This window comes from Trichomycterus rosablanca, chromosome 14, assembly GCF_030014385.1.
Source record: "Trichomycterus rosablanca isolate fTriRos1 chromosome 14, fTriRos1.hap1, whole genome shotgun sequence".
Classification (NCBI taxonomy): Eukaryota; Metazoa; Chordata; class Actinopteri; order Siluriformes; family Trichomycteridae; genus Trichomycterus; species Trichomycterus rosablanca.
Window position 1 is genome coordinate 4,674,857 of NC_086001.1, and position 24,115 is coordinate 4,698,971.

At 37.2% G+C, this 24,115-nt stretch overlaps 1 protein-coding gene across 1 annotated transcript in view; it reads left to right on the forward strand.

The window, feature by feature from the left end:
- The first annotated feature begins 1,927 nt into the window (after positions 1 to 1,927).
- Positions 1,928 to 24,115, forward strand: part of si:ch211-281l24.3 (uncharacterized) — a 29,775-nt gene continuing 7,587 nt past the window's right edge. The window contains exons 1-20 of the mRNA XM_063009107.1: positions 1,928 to 1,978; positions 5,895 to 5,938; positions 6,350 to 6,457; positions 6,988 to 7,071; positions 7,164 to 7,229; positions 8,524 to 8,610; positions 9,051 to 9,149; positions 9,420 to 9,509; positions 11,598 to 11,696; positions 11,966 to 12,055; positions 12,525 to 12,620; positions 12,850 to 13,039; positions 13,460 to 13,540; positions 13,653 to 13,716; positions 13,843 to 13,935; positions 14,794 to 16,719; positions 18,912 to 19,068; positions 19,452 to 19,877; positions 22,058 to 22,486; positions 22,867 to 23,322. Of these exons, the coding sequence (XP_062865177.1) occupies positions 6,372 to 6,457; positions 6,988 to 7,071; positions 7,164 to 7,229; positions 8,524 to 8,610; positions 9,051 to 9,149; positions 9,420 to 9,509; positions 11,598 to 11,696; positions 11,966 to 12,055; positions 12,525 to 12,620; positions 12,850 to 13,039; positions 13,460 to 13,540; positions 13,653 to 13,716; positions 13,843 to 13,935; positions 14,794 to 16,719; positions 18,912 to 19,068; positions 19,452 to 19,877; positions 22,058 to 22,486; positions 22,867 to 23,322 (4,619 nt within the window). The 5' untranslated portion in view covers positions 1,928 to 1,978; positions 5,895 to 5,938; positions 6,350 to 6,371. The remainder of the gene's footprint in view (positions 1,979 to 5,894; positions 5,939 to 6,349; positions 6,458 to 6,987; positions 7,072 to 7,163; positions 7,230 to 8,523; positions 8,611 to 9,050; positions 9,150 to 9,419; positions 9,510 to 11,597; positions 11,697 to 11,965; positions 12,056 to 12,524; positions 12,621 to 12,849; positions 13,040 to 13,459; positions 13,541 to 13,652; positions 13,717 to 13,842; positions 13,936 to 14,793; positions 16,720 to 18,911; positions 19,069 to 19,451; positions 19,878 to 22,057; positions 22,487 to 22,866; positions 23,323 to 24,115) is intronic.

Here is a 24,115-nt window from a genome sequence, read left to right on the forward strand (position 1 = left end):
TGCAACCAGAGCTGGATTTCGAAATTTCGAAGCAAACTTTTTAGAAATAACGTCCCAGTTAACCTTGGTCTAATCTTCAGTACATGCCGGACAATGAAGATCTTCCTTTACTGGTGGGTTGCCAACACATGACTGGTGGTACCATCTGTCACATCCATCACAGGCAATCTCAATGATCACACAGTCCTTCAATTGATCAATAAAAAGTCACACAATAGTTTTATGGTTACATTAGACTTCTCAATTACAAGTGTAGCTATAATAGATAGATCACTTTATTAATCCCAGAGGGAAAGTCAAGGACATAAATAATAGCATGGTGCAATGAAAAAGCCAATAAAATTAAGGCATTATTACTATTTCTTTGGTACCACCAGTCATGTGTTGGCAACCCACCAGTAAAGGAAGATCTTCATTGTCCGGCATGTACTGAAGATTAGACCAAGGTTAACTGGGACGTTATTTCTAAAATGTTTGCTTGTTGCTGTATTTTATGTTGCTCTTTTAGTTTATTTAAAAAGTAGATAGTAAATTAATCATTCATTTCTGTTTAGTAACTGCTTTATCCTGGTCATGGCCGTGGAGGATCCAGAACTGTTCCTGGGGAAACTGGACGTACGGCAGGAGTGCACTATGGATGTGATGCTAGTCAATCCCAGGGCACCATCCCCAAATAAATTTGCACATGTCAGATTTTATTTTATTTAGTTTTTAAAAATATATATTTTTATTAAGCTATAAATATGTTAGTTTTTCAAGTATTTAAGTTTTACTTTGCATTGAGGTGGATTTCTTTATTATATATTTGCATAATTGTAATATATGCATAATTTAGTTTGACACTAATTTCTAATACAGATATTTTGTTCTTAAAATGTGTGTATGCCTGTAGTTTGCAATTTAAAAAAAGAATCATCACACAGTGATATACATGTGGGGAACCATATTCCCCAGGTCTCCAGGTAAATCTGTTCCCCCCTGTGTTGTTAGTATAATGGACTGATCTATAGGTTAAACTTGTTCTACATACTGTTTGTTAATTTTAAAATCACATGGATGCAGTTTGTGAAGTTTAAATGAACAAGAGAGATCACCATAAATGAAACTATTATTGAAAGTAAATGGTAGTGCAGCTGAGATGAATAACCTTAAATAATAACACTGACTGCTTATTGTCCTGTACGATATAGTTTATTTGTATCTGCACCAAAACTTTATCTTGTGTGACAAAACGAGAAGAAACAAACTAGTGTGTGAATAAGAGCATGTCCTGTATTAGGATATACAGTATTTACAAATAAATCTGACACGGTAATTCTAGTTGTTGACAGCAAGGCTGAAGACAGCAGTGTGAAAACCTCTGACTTGCGGTGGAGCAATAAAACCTCTGACAGTAGTTCATTCAATACTTTAAAGTATGTATTTAATCACAAACTACCTAACATACAACATGAAATGTAAAAAGAACATACCGCTATAAATACATATTCCAAATAAACCGACGCTCAACGAAGCGACTGAAAAAAAGTCATGATTTTTGCACATGCGCGTTAAAGGGGAAACAGGGGGAACTGAATTCTCCGTAAGAGGATGATTGATGGGATGAAATTGGACGCGCTAAATTATAAAAAAAAAAAAGAGCCTTAAAAGTCTTTTTCGTTACAAATCAGTAATCGTTACAAATCTTACAGTTGAATTATTAGGAAGCTGTGTCACGTGAACACAAAGCGCCATCAGTGCAAATCATGAAACTTGTAAACAGCCGAGTGGCAACCGTTCCAATCCTATCAGCGCACTCACATGCTAGATATTTTGAAACAGTGTGTGGAAGTCGTTATTTCTAGCCCTACTTAGGGCACTAGTTGTAGTGTGCAGGATGGTATTTGAAATTTGACCCAGTTAATAACGTCTGCTACCTTCAGAGAAATCGAAACCGAAAGTTTTACTGAAAAGAACCGCCGCATCGTGCCTTGGCAGTGTAAGTGTCATTTTTATTTGGAATCTTTTAAATTAGAAATAAATATCTCGGTTAATAAAACACCTTAAGAGGCCTAAATGTGCTTTTATAGTTGTGAAATAGTCGAATAAATAACGCAGCGTCAAGGTTATAACAAAATGGTGGATAGAAAGGGCAGTGCATATAAAGAGAGACGACACTGCTGTTTAGTCATGGCGTCTTGTTCATATCAGCAGACTGTCCGTCTCGCCACAATGATAATAACCATCGAAAACAATAATTAAAATACCAATAATAACAACATCAACAATAATAATACCAATAGTAATAATCATTTTTACATCACCAGTAATGATAACAATAACAAGAACAACAGCAACAACAATAATACAAACACCATAATAATAATAACATCAATAATAATGTATATTTTTCAATTATTATTAAATTATATTATATCAACAACTATTCTGCTACTACTACTAATACTACAACAACTACTTCTACTAATTATAATATAATATAATAACTACTGATAATAATAATTACACTCATATTTTTACTGTATTGTTTTCACAGCGAGTTTGAGCTGTCTTTGAGCTGAACTTTGAGCTCTGTCTTTAGTTTGCTTATAAAATTTCAAGAGTTTGTTACCTTTTCTAAAGTCTTTGTTCCCACCCACTTATAAACCAAGTCATCCAAAAAGTTGTTCAGTTTAAGACCAACTCTTATGCTAAGAGAAAAACTGTCCTGATTAACAGATGTACAAAACTAATTTCTGACATGGCTGAAAGGGATTTATTAAAATGATGTTTACATATGACACAACTGAAGCAATCAATGCTAAATGTGTCTATTCTAAACTATCTAGATTTTAATCAAACGTGGTTAATTGGTTGATTGTGTGACTAATGGAGCACTTATTTTTTGAAACAAGGCCAGTTGGTCAAGTGGTTTTTGTCTAATCAATACATTTAGTTTGAAGATAAAGCAACTTTGACAGACAAAAACTGGATTTTTTTTATATTAACTGTGCAAATTTTATGTCAGATAAAATTGGTGTAGGTACTCAGTATTGATCAGTTCTTCAGAATAAAGTATTGGTATTAAATCTGAAAATTTATATTGGCACATCCCAAGTCATGTCTTATTTTTTTTGTAAAAAACATAATTAAATTATAGCTTGGATTGGCCAAAAGGTCCTTAACTATGGAGCTAATTTAGTGCCAAAACTTCGCAAATAAACAACGTATTCTGTAAATATGATTCGATTTGCAAACAAACACAACACGATCTACAAATAAAAAACACGACTATTTAACGCACACAATGTGATTTACAAATGCAAAATGCCACTGTTGCAAATGCATATGTGACTTTCAAATAAATGCACAGCTGTTTTCTAATACACTGCACTTCACAAACAAATAGAACACGTTTTACAAATACAAACGCTGTTCCGCAAATGCCGTTCGTGAATCACGTGACTTTTGGCACTGTTCTGGCGCTTGTGTCACTTGTCAGATTTTCTCACAAATACATCCCGACTCGTACAAATGCATCGCACCTGAGCAGTAGAGGGCGCTGTGGGTCCACGTTACAACATGTGAATGAGCGAGAAGAAGCCACTGTTAATTTATCATTTGTCTATAATTCTGTGCTACTTTTGCCTGCTTTATTTCTGCTAGCGGTTAGTTAGTTTTAATTTTTATGGTTATATTAGAGCATTTTTCATACAACTAGGGAAGCCAACCGTTTTTAAATAGCTATCTGTGACCTTAACATTACGGAACATTGCAGTTAAGTAGAAGGTTGGGTCTAATAAAGTTCATTACTGACAAAATGTGTTGAGCATTTGTAATGTTATCTTGTACTTAACTGTTTTTATAAGTAAAACAATTTTTGTTGCTGCTCCCTTGCCAGTTCTGTTCTAATTATTTTTCCTTATATCTATCCATCCATCCATCCATCCATCCGTGTGTGTGTGTGTGTGTCTGTCTGTCTGTCTCTCTCTCTCTCTCTATGTATATATATATATATATATATATACTGTATATATATAGTTTAAGTTATTATGTCCACATTGAAACTGACAGTGTGGCCAAATATTTTAGCTGTGTTTATGGTCTTATTTAAGTCTAATTTACTATAAAATATGTTTAAGATTATCATGATGTTGAAAAAACAGTAACACTTGTTGACCCAGTCAGGAATGAAGAACATAACAAGCGAAAAAAAGCTAGAATTTTGCTAAACTATGTGCTAAATTATAGTTGTTAAACTATGCCTATGTGTTCATGAATTAATATGAATTTTTGTAAAGACAAGGGAACCTTATGACAGCAGGGCTGAGTGGTCATTTAGGACAATGCAGAGAATTTAATCTCATTGTAACTTTATTATTATAACGTTATTGTGGACATTATTTACTGATTTTTAAAAAAAGTGTTACCCGTGTGACCTCTGCAGTAGATGGGTACATTTTAATGTGCAGAATGTACACCCAAACTACATATGTTAAAATGTAGACACGTCCTCCAGAGACTCAGGATGTGTTGTTGTTAATAAATCAGTAAATGGACGGGAATGTATTGACATGCGTGGGTTTCCTCCTGGAGCTTCCTCCTACAGTCCAAAGACATGAAAGCGAGGTGAATTGGAGACACTAAATTGTCCATGACTGTGTTTGATATTAAACTTGTAAACTGTTAAACCTCGTGTAATGAGTAACTACCGTTCCTGTCATTAATGTAACCAAAGTTTAAAACATGACGGTAAAATCCTAATAAATAAATAACCTTGAGATATATGACTGAGATACAGATCAGTGGCTCTATCGAGATGCGCGACCTATAGTATAAAATAATAATTCATTCAAAAAGGCAAAGCGCTGCATCCAAATAGACTCACAAGCCGGCTGGAGTGGCTTCTTCTCGCTCATTCACATGTTGTAACGTGGACCCACAGCGCCCTCTACTGCTCAGGTGCGATGCATTTGTACGAGTCGGGATGTATTTGTGAGAAAATCTGACAAGTGACACAAGCGCCAGAACAGTGCCAAAAGTCACGTGATTCACGAACGGCATTTGCGGAACAGCGTTTGTATTTGTAAAACGTGTTCTATTTGTTTGTGAAGTGCAGTGTATTAGAAAACAGCTGTGCATTTATTTGAAAGTCACATATGCATTTGCAACAGTGGCGTTTTGCATTTGTAAATCACATTGTGTGCGTTAAATAGTCGTGTTTTTTATTTGTAGATCGTGTTGTGTTTGTTTGCAAATCGAATCATATTTACAGAATACGTTGTTTATTTGCGAAGTTTTGGCACTAAATTAGCTCCATACTTAACTCCCATGCAGACAGTTTACTTGCATTGGTCGTCTGTGGACTGGCGTCTATGTGTCCACCACTGTTTCAACTGTCACTGCTGTCAGTGCAGTTCTCTCTATTGAGGGAGCCGCTCTACATTCTAAAGGCTCAGTGGTAGTTAATTCTCTTCCTATTGCAGTAGCTTACCCACTTTCAGTGATCACTGTGATCACTTTCAGTTTCTCAAGTATTTGTTGACAAACTGGAGATCCTCTGATCATCTTTGCTTATCAAAGACTCAGCCTGCTTATGTACCAAACCATGATTACAATCACCTGCAGAGAATCACATCATTATTTAGTTTTTCCACCTTATTTCTAGCCCTAAATTGCCCCGTCCCAACTTTTTTTGGAATGTGTTGCAGGCCGTAAATGCAGGAATGGAGGTGTGGAATACTGTGGTTTTTTTTATTTGAATTTTCCATACTGTCCCAACTTTTTTCTGATATGGGGTTGTAAATGTCTATTGTTAGTGAAAACTAAAGGAACTAAATAATCTCTTCTCTTCCTCTGTTACTTAATCTATGTCACTTCAGCTTTACACTGTATTTTGCTTGTTTTTACTTTAGGTCCAAGCCGTGTGAGCGGTGTGGAAATCAACATATTTCACAGGGTAAGTTGAATTAAATTGCTGTGCCATATTTTAAATAAAAATTTGCATGTGAATTTTGTTTTATTTTTCCAGTATGTTTAGCAAAAAAAGGTTACACAGTGTTACACAAAACGGTAGAATATATATATATATATATATATATATATATATATATATATATATATATATTTACATATATTCCATGTAGATGATGATTCCCCATGAGTTTTAAAGTTCTAAAAGTACAGTTACCACCAGTAAAAGTACAGTTAACATTTTTGATAGTACAGTTAACACCAGTAAAAGTACACTTAACACTATTGATAGTGCAGTTAACACTGGTAAGTCCATTTAGTACAATGTTAGTACATACAGTACTTTACTTCTCTGTTAAAAATCCAGATTTATCTAACATGTACTTTGATATCACAGGTGTTTTAAAAATGAAAACAAAATGCCTAACTCAGTCTGGGCTGACAGGTATTCATACATGTTATTGGATGGTTTCCTTGATGAACATCACACAGTGGAGAACCTAAGGTGAGTTAATTTTGGCATTTTTCTTTTATTTAAAATAAATAAATTAATTAAATTAGAATTAGGGAAGGCTTACATATACTGACTTTATGACTGCATAGTTACATACAATCATAAAACTGCAATGTTACATATTTTACTGTTGTTTGTGTGATGTGAAAAGAATGGTGTCAGTTAAACCATGGCAACCAAACACCCACAGATGATGATGGTACCTACGATATGGTTAATTTTGCAAACATTTACAGTCACCAATTAATTCTGTTAGTTTTTTACCTTGGTCATTAGTCCAAAATACTAGTTATATACTAGTCAAAATGTTTCTGGCTTATCAACAAATCATCAAGAACATTTAAAAAAAATGATCTTTTTACTGTTGGCCCTGACATGATGTCCATTATGCCCAGAACAATTTGGTGTATGTCGTCACACCACAGAATATGCTTCCACTTTAAGTCAGCATTTTATAACATTGTAGATATATGGCTTCTGCTTTGTGTAGTCTTTTAACTGTTATTTTATGTACAAAACAGACGTGTGTCACCCATCTCTGTGAAAAGTGAACTGTCAGTGAATCTACCCATCACATTCAGTGAAATGAACTGTGGAGTGAAGCGGTATAACTCTGAGTTTGATTTCAGATATACTCTTACCATCTAGTTTGTCATTATGTTTGGTTAATGTTTTAAAGCTTTTTTTATTGTCACAGTGCAAAGCTAGAAGCAGCACAGGCTTTTTTTTCTGACCAGTTAGTGGATCAACTGGGTACCTACAGGTATAATCTTCTTTCTCCTTGTGTTATATTGGTGTCTAAATGTATAAACAGTTTAACACTGATTCTCAGTAAAAAACTGGTTTTAAACTTGAGAATATTTTGATCATGTGCACTATTGTTTAGTTTACTGGTACTTTTAATAAAACACAGTGTCCTGTTTTTACAATCTATATGAAACTTGAGTTCTGTAAAATGTTATTATATGATATTATCTTACCTTTACATTTTTGGTTTACTTTTATGTAAGTAAATGAATTACCCCCAGGGTCTATTATGATTGTCTTTAGTGCCAGTGCTAGTCTGGTGCTTAAGTTACCTTATTTTTAGTTTGAAGTGCTATTCTGCTTCCAGCATTGATAATGTGTTTAAAAATCCCAACTAAACTCTTGGGCCTAACCCTACATTTCTAATAATGTTCCCAACTACAAATCATTGGTCAGAAAATGCCCTCCTGAGACCTGTGCCACCAATTGCATGACATTGCTTGTTGCTGCTGTGAACTGTTGAAAGCAGAAGAAATTCACGTATAGTCTCCTTGTTCACAAAGATAAATTCATAAAAGCTTTATATATGTTTAATGTAAAACTCAAACTAACATGTTTGGGTGTTCACAATTTTCAAAAGTATCTTCTGGCTTTTTTTCTTAAAATTTTGGGTTTGGCCCATTTATTTGCCCAAAATGTGTTCTTCTGCTGGATCTGATACGCTTATCCGAGTACAACAAACACCATGTTTGTGTCATTGCAGTGCTGAGAATTGTACAAATCCCAAATAAATGGTCAATAGGGGTCCCTCTCCACTGATGGATGTAGTAGAGGACAACATTTATCTATATGATAACTGTGGTTCCTAAATTGTTCAATAAATATTACTGCAGATCTCTCTATTTCCTCGGCTTCTCCCATTATATTTGACACAGTTTTTACGCCTTCCTGACACAACCCTCCCTATTTATCCGGGCTTGGGACCAGCACTACAATGCACTGGTGGCATCCTAGCGGCTAGGTACCTATAGGACAATTCAGTGTCTTAATTAGCCTGACTGCATGTTTTTGGGCTGTGGGAGGAAACTGGAGCACTCGGAGGAAACCCACACAGACACGGGGAGAACATGCAAACTCCGCACAGAAAGGACCCGGACCGCCCCACCCAGGGATTGCTGCTGTATAAAAATTTTACTCAATCATTGAACAGACCTGTTTCACTGTATGGCCTTGTGTGGTAATTTCTTTTGAATGTATACAATTGTCAAAATAATAATGTGTTATTATGTGCTTTTGTTTTCACAATGAAGCTGGTATGATTCAGTGTCTCCAGTTCCATCACCTTTATCACTTGCATCCAACCAGACAATGGATTGCCCTTTTGTGTTTAAAAGAAGGTTTGTTTATTTTGTACTTCTTAGTTTATTAATGTTTTTACTGATACTGGGATTAAGTTTGGCACATATGCAGACCAATAAACAGCTGCTTGGACTTTAGATGCTCTGTGGCTCAGTCTAATGGGTGCAGTCAGTAAGCAAAGAGAAGTTACCAGCTGTGGCAATAATAATTACTAATGAGGAATTAGGAGGCCATGCCACAAATACCTTCCATTTTAAGACTTTTTTCACCATAAAATTAATAGTACAAATCAAATCCCTGAATTAGTTTTAGATTAAGAACTGCGTTTCAATCATTTGGTCACAGAAAAGGAACAGTCGCAGGACTCAATAAAACCCAAAGACTGTAATGAAATGCATACAAATGTATGGACACTTTTGACTTTGAAGTGTATATAAAATTTAAGTTCATACATGACTCTTTTTATGTGTATTTTTAGATCTGAGGAGATTCCATCACCGTGTGTGTCTTATCGAAGTGACCAGTCTATGTATGAACCCATGAGATTCAAAGACAAAAGAGAAATCTTTTTACCCAGGTACAAGCTAAAAGTACATGGATTTACAATTTTGATGTAGTCGAGGAAGCTGAAAGTGTACAGAGCAACAAATGGGCAACAGTCAATAATTGTACACAGACAACATTTATCTATATGATAACTGTAGTTCCTAATTTTTTTCTGTTGTATAAAAATTTTACTCAATCATTGAACAGACCTGTTTCATTGTATGGCCTTGTGTGGTAATTTCTTTTGAATCTAAACAATTGTTAAAATAATGTTTTATTCTGTACTTCTGTTTTTACAAAGATACATGCATGATACAGTGTCTCCAGCTCCATCATCTATTTCTCTTGCATCCAACCAGTCAATGGATCGTCCTTTTGCATTTAAAAGAAGGTTTGTTTATGTTGTACTTTTTAGTTTATTACTGTTTTTACTGCTACTGGGACTAAGGACTGACAAGGAAACACTTGCAGACCAACAAATAACTGTCTGGACTTTAGACCCTCTGTGGCTCAGTCTAATGGGTGCAGTCAATAGGCAAATTGAAGTGATCTGCTGTGGCAATAATAATTACTAATGAGGAATTAGGAGGCCATGCCACAAATACCTTCCATTTTAAGACTTTTTTCACCATAAAATTAATAGTACAAATCAAATCCCTGAATTAGTTTTAGATTAAGAACTGCGTTTCAATCATTTGGTCACAGAAAAGGAACAGTCGCAGGACTCAATAAAACCCAAAGACTGTAATGAAATGCATACAAATGTATGGACACTTTTGACTTAAGTGTACAGTGTATCACAAAAGTGAGTACACCCCTCACATTTCTGCAGATATTTAAGTATATCTTTTCATGGTACAACACTGACAAAATGACACTTTGACACAATGAAAAGTAGTCTGTGTGCAGCTTATATAACAGTGTAAATTTATTCTTCCCTCAAAATAACTCAATATACAGCCATTAATGTCTAAACCACCGGCAACAAAAGTGAGTACACCCCTAAGAGACTACACCCCTAAATGTCCAAATTGAGCACTGCTTGTCATTTTCCCTCCAAAATGTCATGTGATTTGTTAGTGTTACTAGGTCTCAGGTGTGCATAGGGAGCAGGTGTGTTCAATTTAGTAGTACAGCTCTCACACTCTCTCATACTGGTCACTGAAATTTCCAACATGGCACCTCATGGCAAAGAACTCTCTGAGGATCTTAAAAGACGAATTGTTGCGCTACATGAAGATGGCCAAGGCTACATGAAGATGGCCAAAACCCTGAAACTGAGCTGCAGCACAGTGGCCAAGATCATCCAGCGTTTTAAAAGAGCAGGGTCCACTCAGAACAGACCTCGCGTTGGTCGTCCAAAGAAGCTGAGTGCACGTGCTCAGCGTCACATCCAACTGCTGTCTTTGAAAGATAGGCGCAGGAGTGCTGTCAGCATTGCTGCAGAGATTGAAAAGGTGAGGGGTCAGCCTGTCAGTGCTCAGACCATACGCCGCACACTACATCAAATTGGTCTGCATGGCTGTCACCCCAGAAGGAAGCCTCTTCTGAAGTCTCTACACAAGAAAGCCCGCAAACAGTTTGCTGAAGACATGTCAACAAAGGACATGGATTACTGGAACCATGTCCTATGGTCTGATGAGACCAAGATTAATTTGTTTGGTTCAGATGGTCTCAAGCATGTGTGGCGGCAATCAGGTGAGGAGTACAAAGATAAGTGTGTCATGCCTACAGTCAAGCATGGTGGTGGGAATGCCATGGTCTGGGGCTGCATGAGTGCAGCAGGTGTTGGGGAGTTACATTTCATTGAGGGACACATGAACTCCAATATGTACTGTGAAATACTGAGCAGAGCATGATCCCCTCCCTCCGGAAACTGGGTCGCAGGGCAGTGTTCCAGCATGATAATGACCCCAAACACACCTCTAAGACGACCACTGCTTTATTGAAGAGGCTGAGGGTAAAGGTGATGGACTGGCCAAGCATGTCTCCAGACCTAAACCCAATAGAACATCTTTGGGGCATCCTCAAGCGGAAGGTGGAGGAGCGCAAAGTCTCGAATATCCGCCAGCTCCGTGATGTCGTCATGGAGGAGTGGAAAAGCATTCCAGTGGCAACCTGTGAAGCTCTGGTAAACTCCATGCCCAGGAGAGTTAAGGCAGTTCTGGGAAATAATGGTGGCCACACAAAATATTGACACTTCAGGAACTTTCAGTAAGGGGTGTACTCACTTTTGTTGCCGGTGGTTTAGACATTAATGGCTGTATATTGAGTTATTTTGAGGGAAAAATAAATTTACACTGTTATATAAGCTGCACACAGACTACTTTTCATTGTGTCAAAGTGTCATTTTGTCAGTGTTGTCCCATGAAAAGATATACTTAAATATCTGCAGAAATGTGAGGGGTGTACTCACTTTTGTGATACACTGTATATAAAATTTAAGTTCATACATGACTCTTTTTATGTGTATTTTTAGATCTGAGGAGATTCCATCACCGTGTGTGTCTTATCGAAGTGACCAGTCTATGTATGAACCCATGAGATTCAAAGACAAAAGAGAAATCTTTTTACCCAGGTACAAGCTAAAAGTACATGGATTTACTGTTTTGATGTAGTCGAGGAAGCTGAAAGTGTACAGAGCAACAAATGGGCAACAGTCAATAATTGTACACAGACAACATTTATCTATATGATACTGTAGTTCCTAATTTTTTTCTGTTGTATAAAAATTTTACTCAATCATTGAACAGACCTGTTTCATTGTATGGCCTTGTGTGGTAATTTCTTTTGAATCTAAACAATTGTTAAAATAATGTTTTATTCTGTACTTCTGTTTTCACAAAGATACATGCATGATACAGTGTCTCCAGCTCCATCATCTATTTCTCTTGCATCCAACCAGTCAATGGATCGTCCTTTTGCATTTAAAAGAAGGTTTGTTTATGTTGTACTTCTTAGTTTATTACTGTTTTTACTGCTACTGGGACTAAGGACTGGCAAGGAAACACATGCAGACCAACAAATAACTGTCTGGACTTTAGACCCTCTGTGGCTCAGTCTAATGGGTGCAGTCAATAGGCAAATTGAAGTGACCTGCTGTGGCAATAATAATTACTAATGAGGAATTAGGAGGCCATGCCACAAATACCTTCCATTTTAAGACTTTTTTCGCCATAAAAGTAACAGTACAAATCAAATCCCTGAATTTGTTTTAGATTAAGAACTATGTTTCAATGATTTGATCACAAAACTTTAAAAGAAACTTTAAAATCCAAAGACTGCAATGAAATACAGTACATACAAATGTATGTACACTTCTGACTTTGAAGTGCCAAATTAAAGTTTAAAAGTTAAGTTTATAAAATTTAAGTTCATACATGACTCATTTTATGTGTAATTTTAGATCTGAGGAGATTCCATCACCGTGTGTGTCTTATCGAAGTGACCAGTCTATGTATGAACCCATGAGATTCAAAGAAAAGAAAATCTTTTTACCCAGGTACAAACTAAAAGTACACAGATTTACTGTTTCAGTACTGTGTACTATGTTTAGGTGTTTAAGTAATGGGCATTTCTGTACAGCTTGCTAAGTGTTCTTCTGACAATGCTGAAACAGTTTTAATTTACAACAGTTAAGAGCTAACTAGTCACTGTTTAATAAAACAGCTTGTTAGCTGACCACAAGCAAACACAATACACAACTTTTCCTCTTACCGTTTTTCTCACAGCAATGCTGGACCTAGAAATAGGTCTTGTGATATCTGCGAGCAGAAACAAGCAGTAAAGTTGTGTATGACCTGTGATGTCTTCTACTGTGAAGTCCATGTGAGACAACACTACACAGTAAAAGCCCTGCAGAGACACACTCTGCTTGATGCAACAGAAGATCTGAAGCCAAGAAACGACCAGCTACAAATGGTAGGCACTAGTTATCAGAAGGTTGCCGGTTCATGCCTCACCATCGCCAAGATGCCACTGTTGGGCATCTGAGCAAAGCCCTTAACCCCCAATTGCTTGAAGTGTATTCCGTCACACTTGTTAGTTGCTTTGGATTAGTTGCAAATGTAATTGAAGCTAAGCTTTTTGTTTTAAATCAGATTCATTCAGCTGTAGAAAGCCAGTGAAATTTTCGTACTCTTCTGATCCAGGATTGTGTCAGGTTAGCTATAGGAGCCAAAACGATACCTGGTTATCCAGAGCCATTACAGGGTTTCTTGCATTTTTGGATGATGTGATCTACATGTTGTCTTCTGATTGCCAGATCTCTGCCTTAACATTGAAGAGTTTAAGTGAGTGTTACCTTTGTTTCTTTTTCATGTGATGTCTTTTCTTTTTCAGCTCGATGTCAAATCAAAGCAAAAAGACATCTTGGTACAACAACTTCTAAAAACAATTGGCGAGTTGAGAGCACAAAATCAGGTAAGCTTGTTGTACCTAAATCTTAAAGTTTTCCACTTTATTCTAGTTTCTTTTACAAATGAAACATACAATAAAAAAGTTACTGCTTTGTTCTCAATTTAAAATCCTTTAGAAAGTTGAGTCAGAGTTGTCCTTCTTCACAAAACATTTTTACAGAGGAATTGGAGCTGCTAATGGTGGGTTCTAATACTTATAATTTATTATATTATTAGTTATTATCATTTGTGATATTTCTATAAAATGTTTCTATTTTATAAACATGACCACAGTTAATCTGTTTGTCTCTGCACCACCAATTTCAGATTTTACCTCAGACCTTGTTGAAGTTGCAGCTCTTGGTCGGCAGTTAGACCTTGGGATACTGTATGACTGCCGCAGTGATTCTTTCAGCCCAGGTAAGAGACTGTATACGTTATGTACAAGACTGCGTTTAATATGGTATAACCACTGTTTTTGAAGAATTGGTATGACACTGTATGACAGCATACTGCTTTTTGTACTGAATCTTCAGCATCGTTCAGCTTTTGACAAATCTATGATTGCTAAGTAGGTACACAACATTTTTCCCTATTTTTTACTTAACACGCTTAACATTTTTTTACCCTATTATTCTTTCACAAAAAAACATGGTTATATGGCATGACCTGTTGTTTTATGTTAGTCAGATTTCTTTATGCAACATAAGTAATATGAGACATATGGCCAAATGTATGTATACACATATACTTTTAAATGTAGGTCTTCCAACTAGGTTAATAAATCCAGTTTATAAAATGAATATTATACTTCCATCCTCAACAATCCCCAATAAAAACAATTGAAAATGTAATTAAGGGAAGGCCAGAGGATTGCCATACCAGTATCTACCACTGACTGCCCTTTTAAACAGAATGGAATCTGAAATGTTGACATGGAAGATGTCAGTCTGAGGCTGGTAATGATGGAAAACTTGTAGTGACCCCTTATCTGTCAGGTAAGACTGTCCATACTACAAATGTCCAGATTTCAGGACTAGGTAAGCAAAACCAAGAAAAGCTTTGGGACTGATCAGCTTTGGTAGTTGTTATCAGCTGTTTACAGATGGTAGCTTAATTATTTAAAATAGACAGGTCTGGAAATGTAAAAGTTAATGTAAAAAAGTACATTTAACCTCAACAATGAGAATACTTCTCTATAAATACTTGCTATAATCCTAGTGTGTTGTTTATTATTATATTTATAGTTTAATAATGTGTGACATTTTATATTTTCAGATGACTTTTTGTGGGATAATGACACAGTAACCTCTGTGAAGTTGTCAATTCCTCAGTTCTATTCAGATGAAAGGATTTTAGAGGGAGACACTTTACATGACAGATTAAGTGCTTTGGAACTAACCGTTCCTTTAAGAGCGAGTGTAATATCAGGGCTGGCTGAAGTGTCTGGAGCTGCTGCATTTCTGAAGCACCCAAATCAATTACAACTACAGGAGAGAGTCACTCTGCACTTCAGGACTTCCACCAGACTGGACATGCTCAGTCACAAACTGCTGCATGATGGACCTCCTCTGCCACAGACCAGTTCAAACACAGCAACACACGTAGTCGTGGCAGTTCTGTATGGAGCCCAGGCATTTTGTGTCCTTGACAGGAATCGTATAGGAAGCAAGAAAGACACTGAACTGAGAGAGGAAATCAAGAAGATGATGACATCCTCCGGTGAAACAGAACAGCTGTCCAGTCTCGGTGACGGCAATCTTTACATTGATGGAAATGTCTTGCAAAGTTCTGAAAAATGTTACACAGCAGTAAATCACTACAGGAGTCTTAAAAATACACGGGACCCTCAACATTTAAAAGCAGTCCCTCTTAAAGCCTGGCTTCTTCCTCTTAAGTGTCTGGATGCAACATCTGCTCATGTTGTTAAAGAAATGAGTGAAGATCAGTTGTTAGAAGCAGAGAAACGTCTGGAATACCTGAAGAGTGACATTGAGATTTGTCAGCAAATATCTAATGATAAACGTCATGAGGAATTTAAATCACTGCTGAGATTAAATGACTGTTTTGCTGAGGGTTCCTTACTTCTACAGCAGTACCAGTCTGTGTTTCAAAGAAGACTGGCCTCCAGCATTAAGGCCATACGAGAAAAAGGAGCAGAAATAGAAAAGAACCTACAAGACCTTATGAAAAGACATGACGAGTCACCATTCAGTCCACTGACTATAAAACAATGGCTAAAAAACCAAGTTGCTGAGATGAGGGCCTTGAACCACTGCAGATCTGCTAATGTCATTATTGTAAAATCCAAGAATGAGTTACAGAGCATCATACAAAATTCCCAAACAGACGTGATGTGTTTCGCTTTGACTTCAGTGGAGGCTGAAGATGCATTCGTTTCACGTCTAAGGCAACACCTCGATTTAGTAAACACCACAAACACAGAACACGAGGCACAGCAACCGTTCAGACTGCCTGATACAAGTCAGAAAATTATCTCGGACCTTCAGAGATTTCTTTTCTATAAAGAGTCTTACTATAATGCCCAGCAAACCATGTTCCTAGCTGCCTCTGTACCTGATCCACAATGCTCGGGGTCCTCCATACATCTTTACCAGTCTGGAAGTCTGGTGAGCTGCAATGTAAAGCTTGATATAAAGCCAGAACCAGCAGAAATAATTGCAGTACAACAGACAAGGGCAACCGTGAAACTACCAAATATAGAGACCCACAGCACTAAACAATACAGAGTGGAGTACAAAGCAGATAAGCATTTGAAGTGGAGAGCCACTGACTGTTTTGAAGAGAACTGTGTGATTTCTGATCTTGTACCAGAGTTTAACTACCAGCTCAGATATGCAGTAATAGACAATGACAGCATGAGTGACTACAGCAGGATCACAGAGTTCTACACACCCGCTAAAGCCAGACCTGGAGCTCCTACCATTCTTAAACAAAATGAAGAATCTTACCTCATTGCCTGGCAGAGGCCTGAAACTGATGAAGACTCCCCTGTGATCTGCTACGAGGTGGAATACATGGAGCCTGGTCTGAAGGGCTGGCAGTCCATTCAAACAGATGGTCCAGAGTGTGAATGTACCATTTCCCTTCCTTCTAGCACCTGTTACAAAGCCAGAATCTCTGCTGTCTATGGAGATAAGGACATCAGCAGCCCTAGTGAAGAAACAAAGGCTCCTGTTCGTGGTAAAGCATTGATAGTTGGTGTCTAAATCCAAGTCAATATAAATGTATTTCATAGCAGTTCCTTTAGAACGTAAAGTCGCATTATGTATTTGGAATTCATTTCCATGGGTTCTCTTTTGTTTTATTATTTAATGCACTAGTTATTATTTTCTCTGGTTATTTCATTGTGGGAAAACATCTGCTGCCCCAGTTTGAAGGAACCACCCAGTTACACATGCATTTATTTTGGCATGGCTCAAAAATATACATGCATTAAATGTACTGACAGTAACCTAATAATTCTTCATTATTATGATTTACTTCAGCTTGTGACTTTTTGCACCCATATAAACAGATATAGTTTGAACGCTCCCATTAAAACAAACATGGAACAGGGATCTTTTGCTAAGGAACAAAAAAAAAAAACCCCAAACCATCACCTTTTTCTAGGGTGAAATTTGTCTTGATGGTTATCAAGTTGCTGAAGCTGTTAAATTGCAAGACTGCTATGAACTGCATGTACAGTGTATCACAAAAGTGAGTACACCCCTCACATTTCTGCAAATATTTCATTATATCTTTTCATGGGACAACACTATAGAACTAAAACTTGGATATAACTTAGAGTAGTCAGTGTACAACTTGTATAGCAGTGTAGATTTACTGTCTTCTGAAAATAACTCAACACACAGCCATTAATGTCTAAATAGCTGGCAACATAAGTGAGTACACCCCACAGTGAACATGTCCAAATTGTGCCCAAAGTGTCAATATTTTGTGTGACCACCATTATTATCCAGCACTGCCTTAACCCTCCTGGGCATGGAATTCACCAGAGCTGCACAGGTTGCTACTGGAATCCTCTACCACTCCTCCATGATGACATCACGTAGCTGGTGGATGTTAGACACCTTGAACTCCTCCACCTTCCACTTGAGGATGTGCCACAGGTGCTCAATTGGGTTTAGTCCATCACCTTTACCTTCAGCTTCCTCAGCAAGGCAGTTGTCATCTTGGAGGTTGTGTTTGGGGTCGTTATCCTGTTGGAAAACTGCCATGAGGCCCAGTTTTCGAAGGGAGGGGATCATGCTCTGTTTCAGAATGTCACAGTACATGTTGGAATTCATGTTTCCCTCAATGAACCGCAGCTCCCCAGTGCCAGCAACACTCATGCAGCCCAAGACCATGATGATACCACCACCATGCTTGACTGTAGGCAAGATACAGTTGTCTTGGTACCTCTCACCAGGGCGCCGCCACACATGCTGGACACCATCTGAGCCAAACAAGTTTATCTTGGTCTCGTCAGACCACAGGGCATTCCAGTAATCCATGTTCTTGGACTGCTTGTCTTCAGCAAACTGTTTGCTGGCTTTCTTGTGCGTCAGCTTCCTTCTGGGATGACGACCATGCAGACCGAGTTGATGCAGTGTGCGGCGTATGGTCTGAGCACTGACAGGCTGACCTCCCACGTCTTCAACCTCTGCAGCAATGCTGGCAGCACTCATGTGTCTATTTTTTAAAGCCAACCCCTGGATATGACGCCGAACACGTGGACTCAACTTCTTTGGTCGACCCTGGCGAAGCCTGTTTCGAGTGGAACCTGTCCTGGAAAACCGCTGTATGACCTTGGCCACCATGCTGTAGCTCAGTTTCAGGGTGTTAGCAATCTTCTTATAGCCCAGGCCATCTTTGTGGAGAGCAACAATTCTATTTCTCACATCCTCAGAGAGTTCTTTGCCATGAGGTGCCATGTTGAATATCCAGTGGCCAGTATGAGAGAATTGTACCCAAAACACCAAATTTAACAGCCCTGCTCCCCATTTACACCTGGGACCTTGACACATGACACCATGGAGGGACAACGACACATTTGGACACAATTTGGACATGTTCACTGTGGGGTGTACTCACTTATGTTGCCAGCTATTTAGACATTAATGGCTGTGTGTTGAGTTATTTTCAGAAGACAGTAAATCTACACTGCTATACAAGCTGTACACTGACTACTCTAACTTATATCCAAGTTTCATGTCTATAGTGTTGTCCCATGAAAAGATATAATGAAATATTTGCAGAAATGTGAGGGGTGTACTCACTTTTGTGATACACTGTATATGTTTATGTTTAGTTTAAATTAATATGCATATATTAATGGCTCTAAATATTAACTATTCATTGCGAGTAAATCTATTTATTTTTTTCTGCTTCAGTTTGGTCTATAGATCTCTCAAAAAGAAAGGCCTCCATCTTCCTAGATGTGTTAAAAGTCCAAGCAAGACCTAAATCTATAAAAATTAGAGACTGTGTAGATGATGAGAATGAAGTGAAATGTTTCCTTCAGGCTCTACCTTACATCTCACACCTGAGGTGAGTCGTCATACATGTATTCTTGTAAGTTTAAACTTCAGGTGCTTAGATGGTGCAGCTGTTTGTTATGGTGGCCCACTACTGCTGCAATCTGGCTTCAAATCTCAGCGGTGCTTTGATTAAATATCTATAGGTTAGGATAAAAAAGTGCAACTGTAGCTAACAAAAGTAGAAAAAATACGTTTTTTGTCACACCAATCTGATTGTATTTTGTAAATATATACACAAAATTAGTTTTACAAAGAAATTTGAAATCTTTTTTGTACTTTTGTCAGTTAAATAAATGTTTAATAGAATGAACAATTCACAGATTATTGTTGCGTCATTGCATTTCCAAACCTGTCCGATCTTGTATTTGAATGCATTGGATTTTTATTTTACAGATTTGATCCACCTCACAATTTGACCGACTCTCATAAAGAATGGAGACAGAGAGTGAGATCGTTCCTGTTGAATCTGTGTCTGCAGGCAGCCCTTCATCAGAAGGAGAGAATTCTGGACACTCTCAAACTGCCTTTATGTTATTTGAAGACAAACGAAGAGCTGTCTGGCTTTCTGCTCGATCTGTACTCACATGCTGAGGACTATGAGGCTCAAAAAGGCAGGAACTTACTTCCAGCTTTAGGGCCAGTTTTCCAGTCACTTCCTGCAGTCTGGTCCATCAACTTCTCAGAACCAAGAGCTTCTTCTTTTTTAAAAGTGCTGAAGCTCCAAAGAAAGAAGAAACCTGTAGAACTGAAAGGCTGGACAGATGAAGAAAGTGAAATTAGAATTCTTCTACAGTGTCTGCCTTACATCTCTCAGCTGAGGTAACTGTTTGACACTTTCCATAACTTCCTTCAATTAGAAACATTCTTTGTATAAACACAAACACTTTCAGCTAAGCAGGATTGATTTCACGCATTGTTGCATTAAAAAAATATCAGCACATTGTACAATGCAACACAAACTGCATTGTGTGGTCAATTTAATTATTTGGTTGGGCAACAACAAAACTCTTGATTTTTCAAAATAGGGTATTTATAATGGGTGTTTAATGGTATAATGGTTTAATTTTAAGAAAGAATAAAGCATCCATCCAATTTTTAGGGACTCCAGAGCCATCTATCCATGCTGGATGATTTACCTATCCAACTAAATAAAAGTAATCATGTGATCCTTGTAAAATTGTTTAATAACATCTCAGCAAGCCAACTCCAGTGACTCGCCACAAATTAGCTATTGCTAGCCTGGCTCTGGCTAGCTAGCCGCCAATCATTAAACCAGAGGCCACCAAATGAGTCGGTAACTTAAATGAAACATGCGGCTTGTAAAATGTGCAACTTTAGCTGTGAAACTATACAAGACATTTACTTAAAAGAATAAAAGAAAAGAATGATCAAAAATTAAATTAATAACCAGTTTTACTTGGATTGTGGTTAGGGCTGTCGCGGTGACAGAATTTCCCCTTGCGGTGTTCAGCCTGTCTCAATATCGCGGTATGCGGTTATATCGCCATTTTTTTTATATATTTTTTTTTTATTACTTAATTTATCTAGATTTTAGAGCTATATAAACAAGCTTTATTGTTAGGCTATGATTCGGTATATTATTGCTTTATAATGACAAAGATGGGACAGCTTTAAGACAAATGAAATGCGTGTATATTGTTAAATACAGAACAGAGCAGGGATGCGCGTCTTTTCTCTATAAAAAAAAGGTTTAAATAAGCTTCTAGCTTAGGCTAGATATACACTGTGAAACAAAAAAAAAGTGTTTAGGCTAAATATTTTAAATGCACATCTAATCAAAATATGGTAAAAAAATAGAATAAAGAATAAAGTCTGTAAGAGTTTAAACCTGCGTTATCATGCGCACTAGACGAACCAACATGTTCACCTGATGTGTTTTAGAGAGGATCTGAGTGGGGTAGTGATGTTCCCCTCGGCACTAAAACCCTCTCTGATGGTGCTCGTTGCATTAATACACTGTAGATCTCCTGTACCTGCATGCGACTTTAGAGATCAGAGAAAGTCTAGCCTGGTTATCGCGCCACTATTAACCATCTATTTAGTAGGTATAATTAATATAACAATATATACTACATTTCAAGTTATTATTCGTTTCAATAAATTTTTATTCAACGAAAAAATGCATTTAAATAATTCCAGCAAGCCAGCAAGAGAGAATCTGCAGGCTGCAATGCCATATTAACCGTCAATTAAGTGTTTTAGTACGCCAAGGCTGTTTAAATGTCGTCTAAATTACAAGTATATTATTGAGTGTGAACTCAATTTAATCATTAATAAACTTGCCTATAATTCCTGTTGCGATTGTTTACATTTTAAAACACAAAGCCTGACACTCAGCAGCAACGCATGAGAACAGGTTGCGGGAAAATGTCGCTCTTAGCTAATTTTCATTATGAATTTATTTAACATTTATTACGCACGAATGTAAGCGTATAAAACAAGATGGACCCTGCAACAATAAAAAAAAAAGAGAAGAAAGAAAGAAAAAACGTGAATATCGCGGTGTTGCGGTTGCTTGGCATGCCCTGCGGTTGGCTGGTCTATACCGCGATATTTCAAAATTGCGGTTAGCGCAACAGCCCTAATTGTGGTGACCAATTAGCTACAAACAAGTGTTTTTGGTCTTGCTTTGACTTCCACAACTTCCCACAACTGCCATGACATAGCGCAAACTGGAATCACTAAGAAAAGCACATGGTTATTAAATGTTAAATTACTTTAACATGCTTTAGAATTGTCATTAGTTATTCGTAGTGACAGTTCTTACCCACATAATGAGTTCAAAGTAAATAAGGCCTAGTAAGTAAAAAAAGTTTTGAGACTTAACTTAGTGTCCAGAACTTTACACCTGCCAGAATTTCATTTTTTGTATATCATTTAAAAAGAACTGTCCACCACATTGACCTTGCATTGGCGTTTGTATTTACAAATTTGAGTATGTTGACTTTGTCATATGTTTTTTTTATTGTTTTTTATAGGTTCATTCCACAACAGAATGTGAGAGAATACGGTCAAAAAAACCAAAAGAGTGTAAGACCAGTCCTGTTTAATCTCTGTCTGCAAGCAGCTCTTTATCAGAACGAGATGATTGAGACAGCTGTGGAGACTGCAGTTCTACCCTGTTTGAAAACAGATAAAGGAAAATCTGCTTTCCTGCTGAATCTGTACTCCAGTTTAAAAGAGTACGAGACAAAAACCAGTGAGAGTGTTCTTAAATTCTTACCAAAATTTTACCAGCTATTTCCTTCAGTCTGGTGCATAAACCTCTCAGAGACAAGGGCCTCGGACCTTCTGGAATTGCTGAAGCTGCAAACACAGAAGAAACCCTTAAAGCTAAGCAGGCTGACAGATGAAGAGAGTGAAATAAGGAGCCTGCTTCAGTGTTTGCCTTACATCTCTGAGCTGAGGTAATAAATTCTAATAAATATTATAAAATCTAATAAACATTTTATACAGTGTTTAAAAACCACAGTCCATTGAGATGACTGAAATCATCGCAAGGGTCAATTTAAGGGAGAAATTTAACCAACACCCACATTGCTCACTAATTGTCATAGTAAGTCAATAACTAGTTGCAGCGGCTTTAGCAGTAATTAGTGCAGTTAAACAATATCTTCAGTTTGATTTGAGTCAATCACTCTTCCTTACACAACTGCTGTCAGAGTCAGACACACTGATCAACATCATACTAATGTTCAGGTTTTGGGTATTGTATATCCTTTTGACAATTCTTTGTGAATATTAAGTGTTTATTAATTAGTAAATTACTTTATATTTATTTTCTCAGGGTTGATTTGCTTCTACATGGAAGAAGAAAGAAATTAACAATTGTTGAGTTTTTGGTGAAGCTGATTGTTGCAGCAGCAGCAGAGTGTGATACCCCAACAGGACAGAGTTTCTCGAAGATTCTGGCATCTGTGTGCAGTTTCACAACTTTCTCATTTATGGCAAATGATAAGCAGTATGACAATACTGATCAGTGTATGATTATGCTGGATCTTTACTCGAGTGTGAATAAGTATGAGATTGATACTGGCAAGAATGTCCTTCCTGCTTTACTGGAAATATTCCAATCAGTTATGGAAGTTTGGACCACAGACCTCCTAGAAAAAAAGGCCTTACTCTTCCTAGAAGTGCTTAAACTTCAAACAGTGAAGAAACATTTGGACTTGACTGGCTGGTCAAATGCAAAAAGGAAAGTGAGGAGCTTCCTTCAGTGTTTGCCCTTCATCTCCCACTTGAGGTTTGTCTTTATTATTTTAGCCCATTTGTGGTCACATTGTTTTTATATACAGTTTATCTTCTTGTTCATATTATTGTATTAGTATCGAATTTAGAATGGATATATTTGACATTTATCATTTACCATTAATCTACACTTAACTACTCGACGAACCAAAATAAAACAAACTTTCTGTGGATCTTTAAATTGTGGCAAAGGCATAGATCAGGGAAACAATGTAAAACTACATGAAACATTTGTTCTCAGCACCTCAGAAGCTTGGCACAAACTGGAAATTTTCTTAGATTCGAGAGAATTTGATCATCCTGGCATGAAGAGCCTTAGTCAGGGTAAATAAATAACCCAACAGTCACTATAAAACTCATGTGTAGAGATGGAAGAACTCAATTATTCCATAAATCACTTCTTTGTGGCAGAGTGGCAAGACAGAAGCCACTGTTGAGTAAACAGCATGGTCTATTTGGGGGCAGCACAGTGGCTCAGTGGGTAGCACTGTCGCCTCACAGGTGCAAACACTGCAAAAACTGTTCAGGAATTTGAGAAGCATGACAAAAAGTTCATTTTGTTGACCTGGTCTCTAAAATCCCCATATCTTAATCTAATCAAATATCTGCGGAATGTGCTCGACTGGACACCCTTATAATTGGGCTCCATGTTGCAACCACTTATTGCTGCTTTTGCCCAGGATCACACAGTAATGTTAGTTTGAGTAAATCAGACTTGTTGTGGAAAAAAAGTTGGTTAATCACAAAAAAAAAAAAAAAAATTAAGGATAAGAGTAAAAATGGTCACC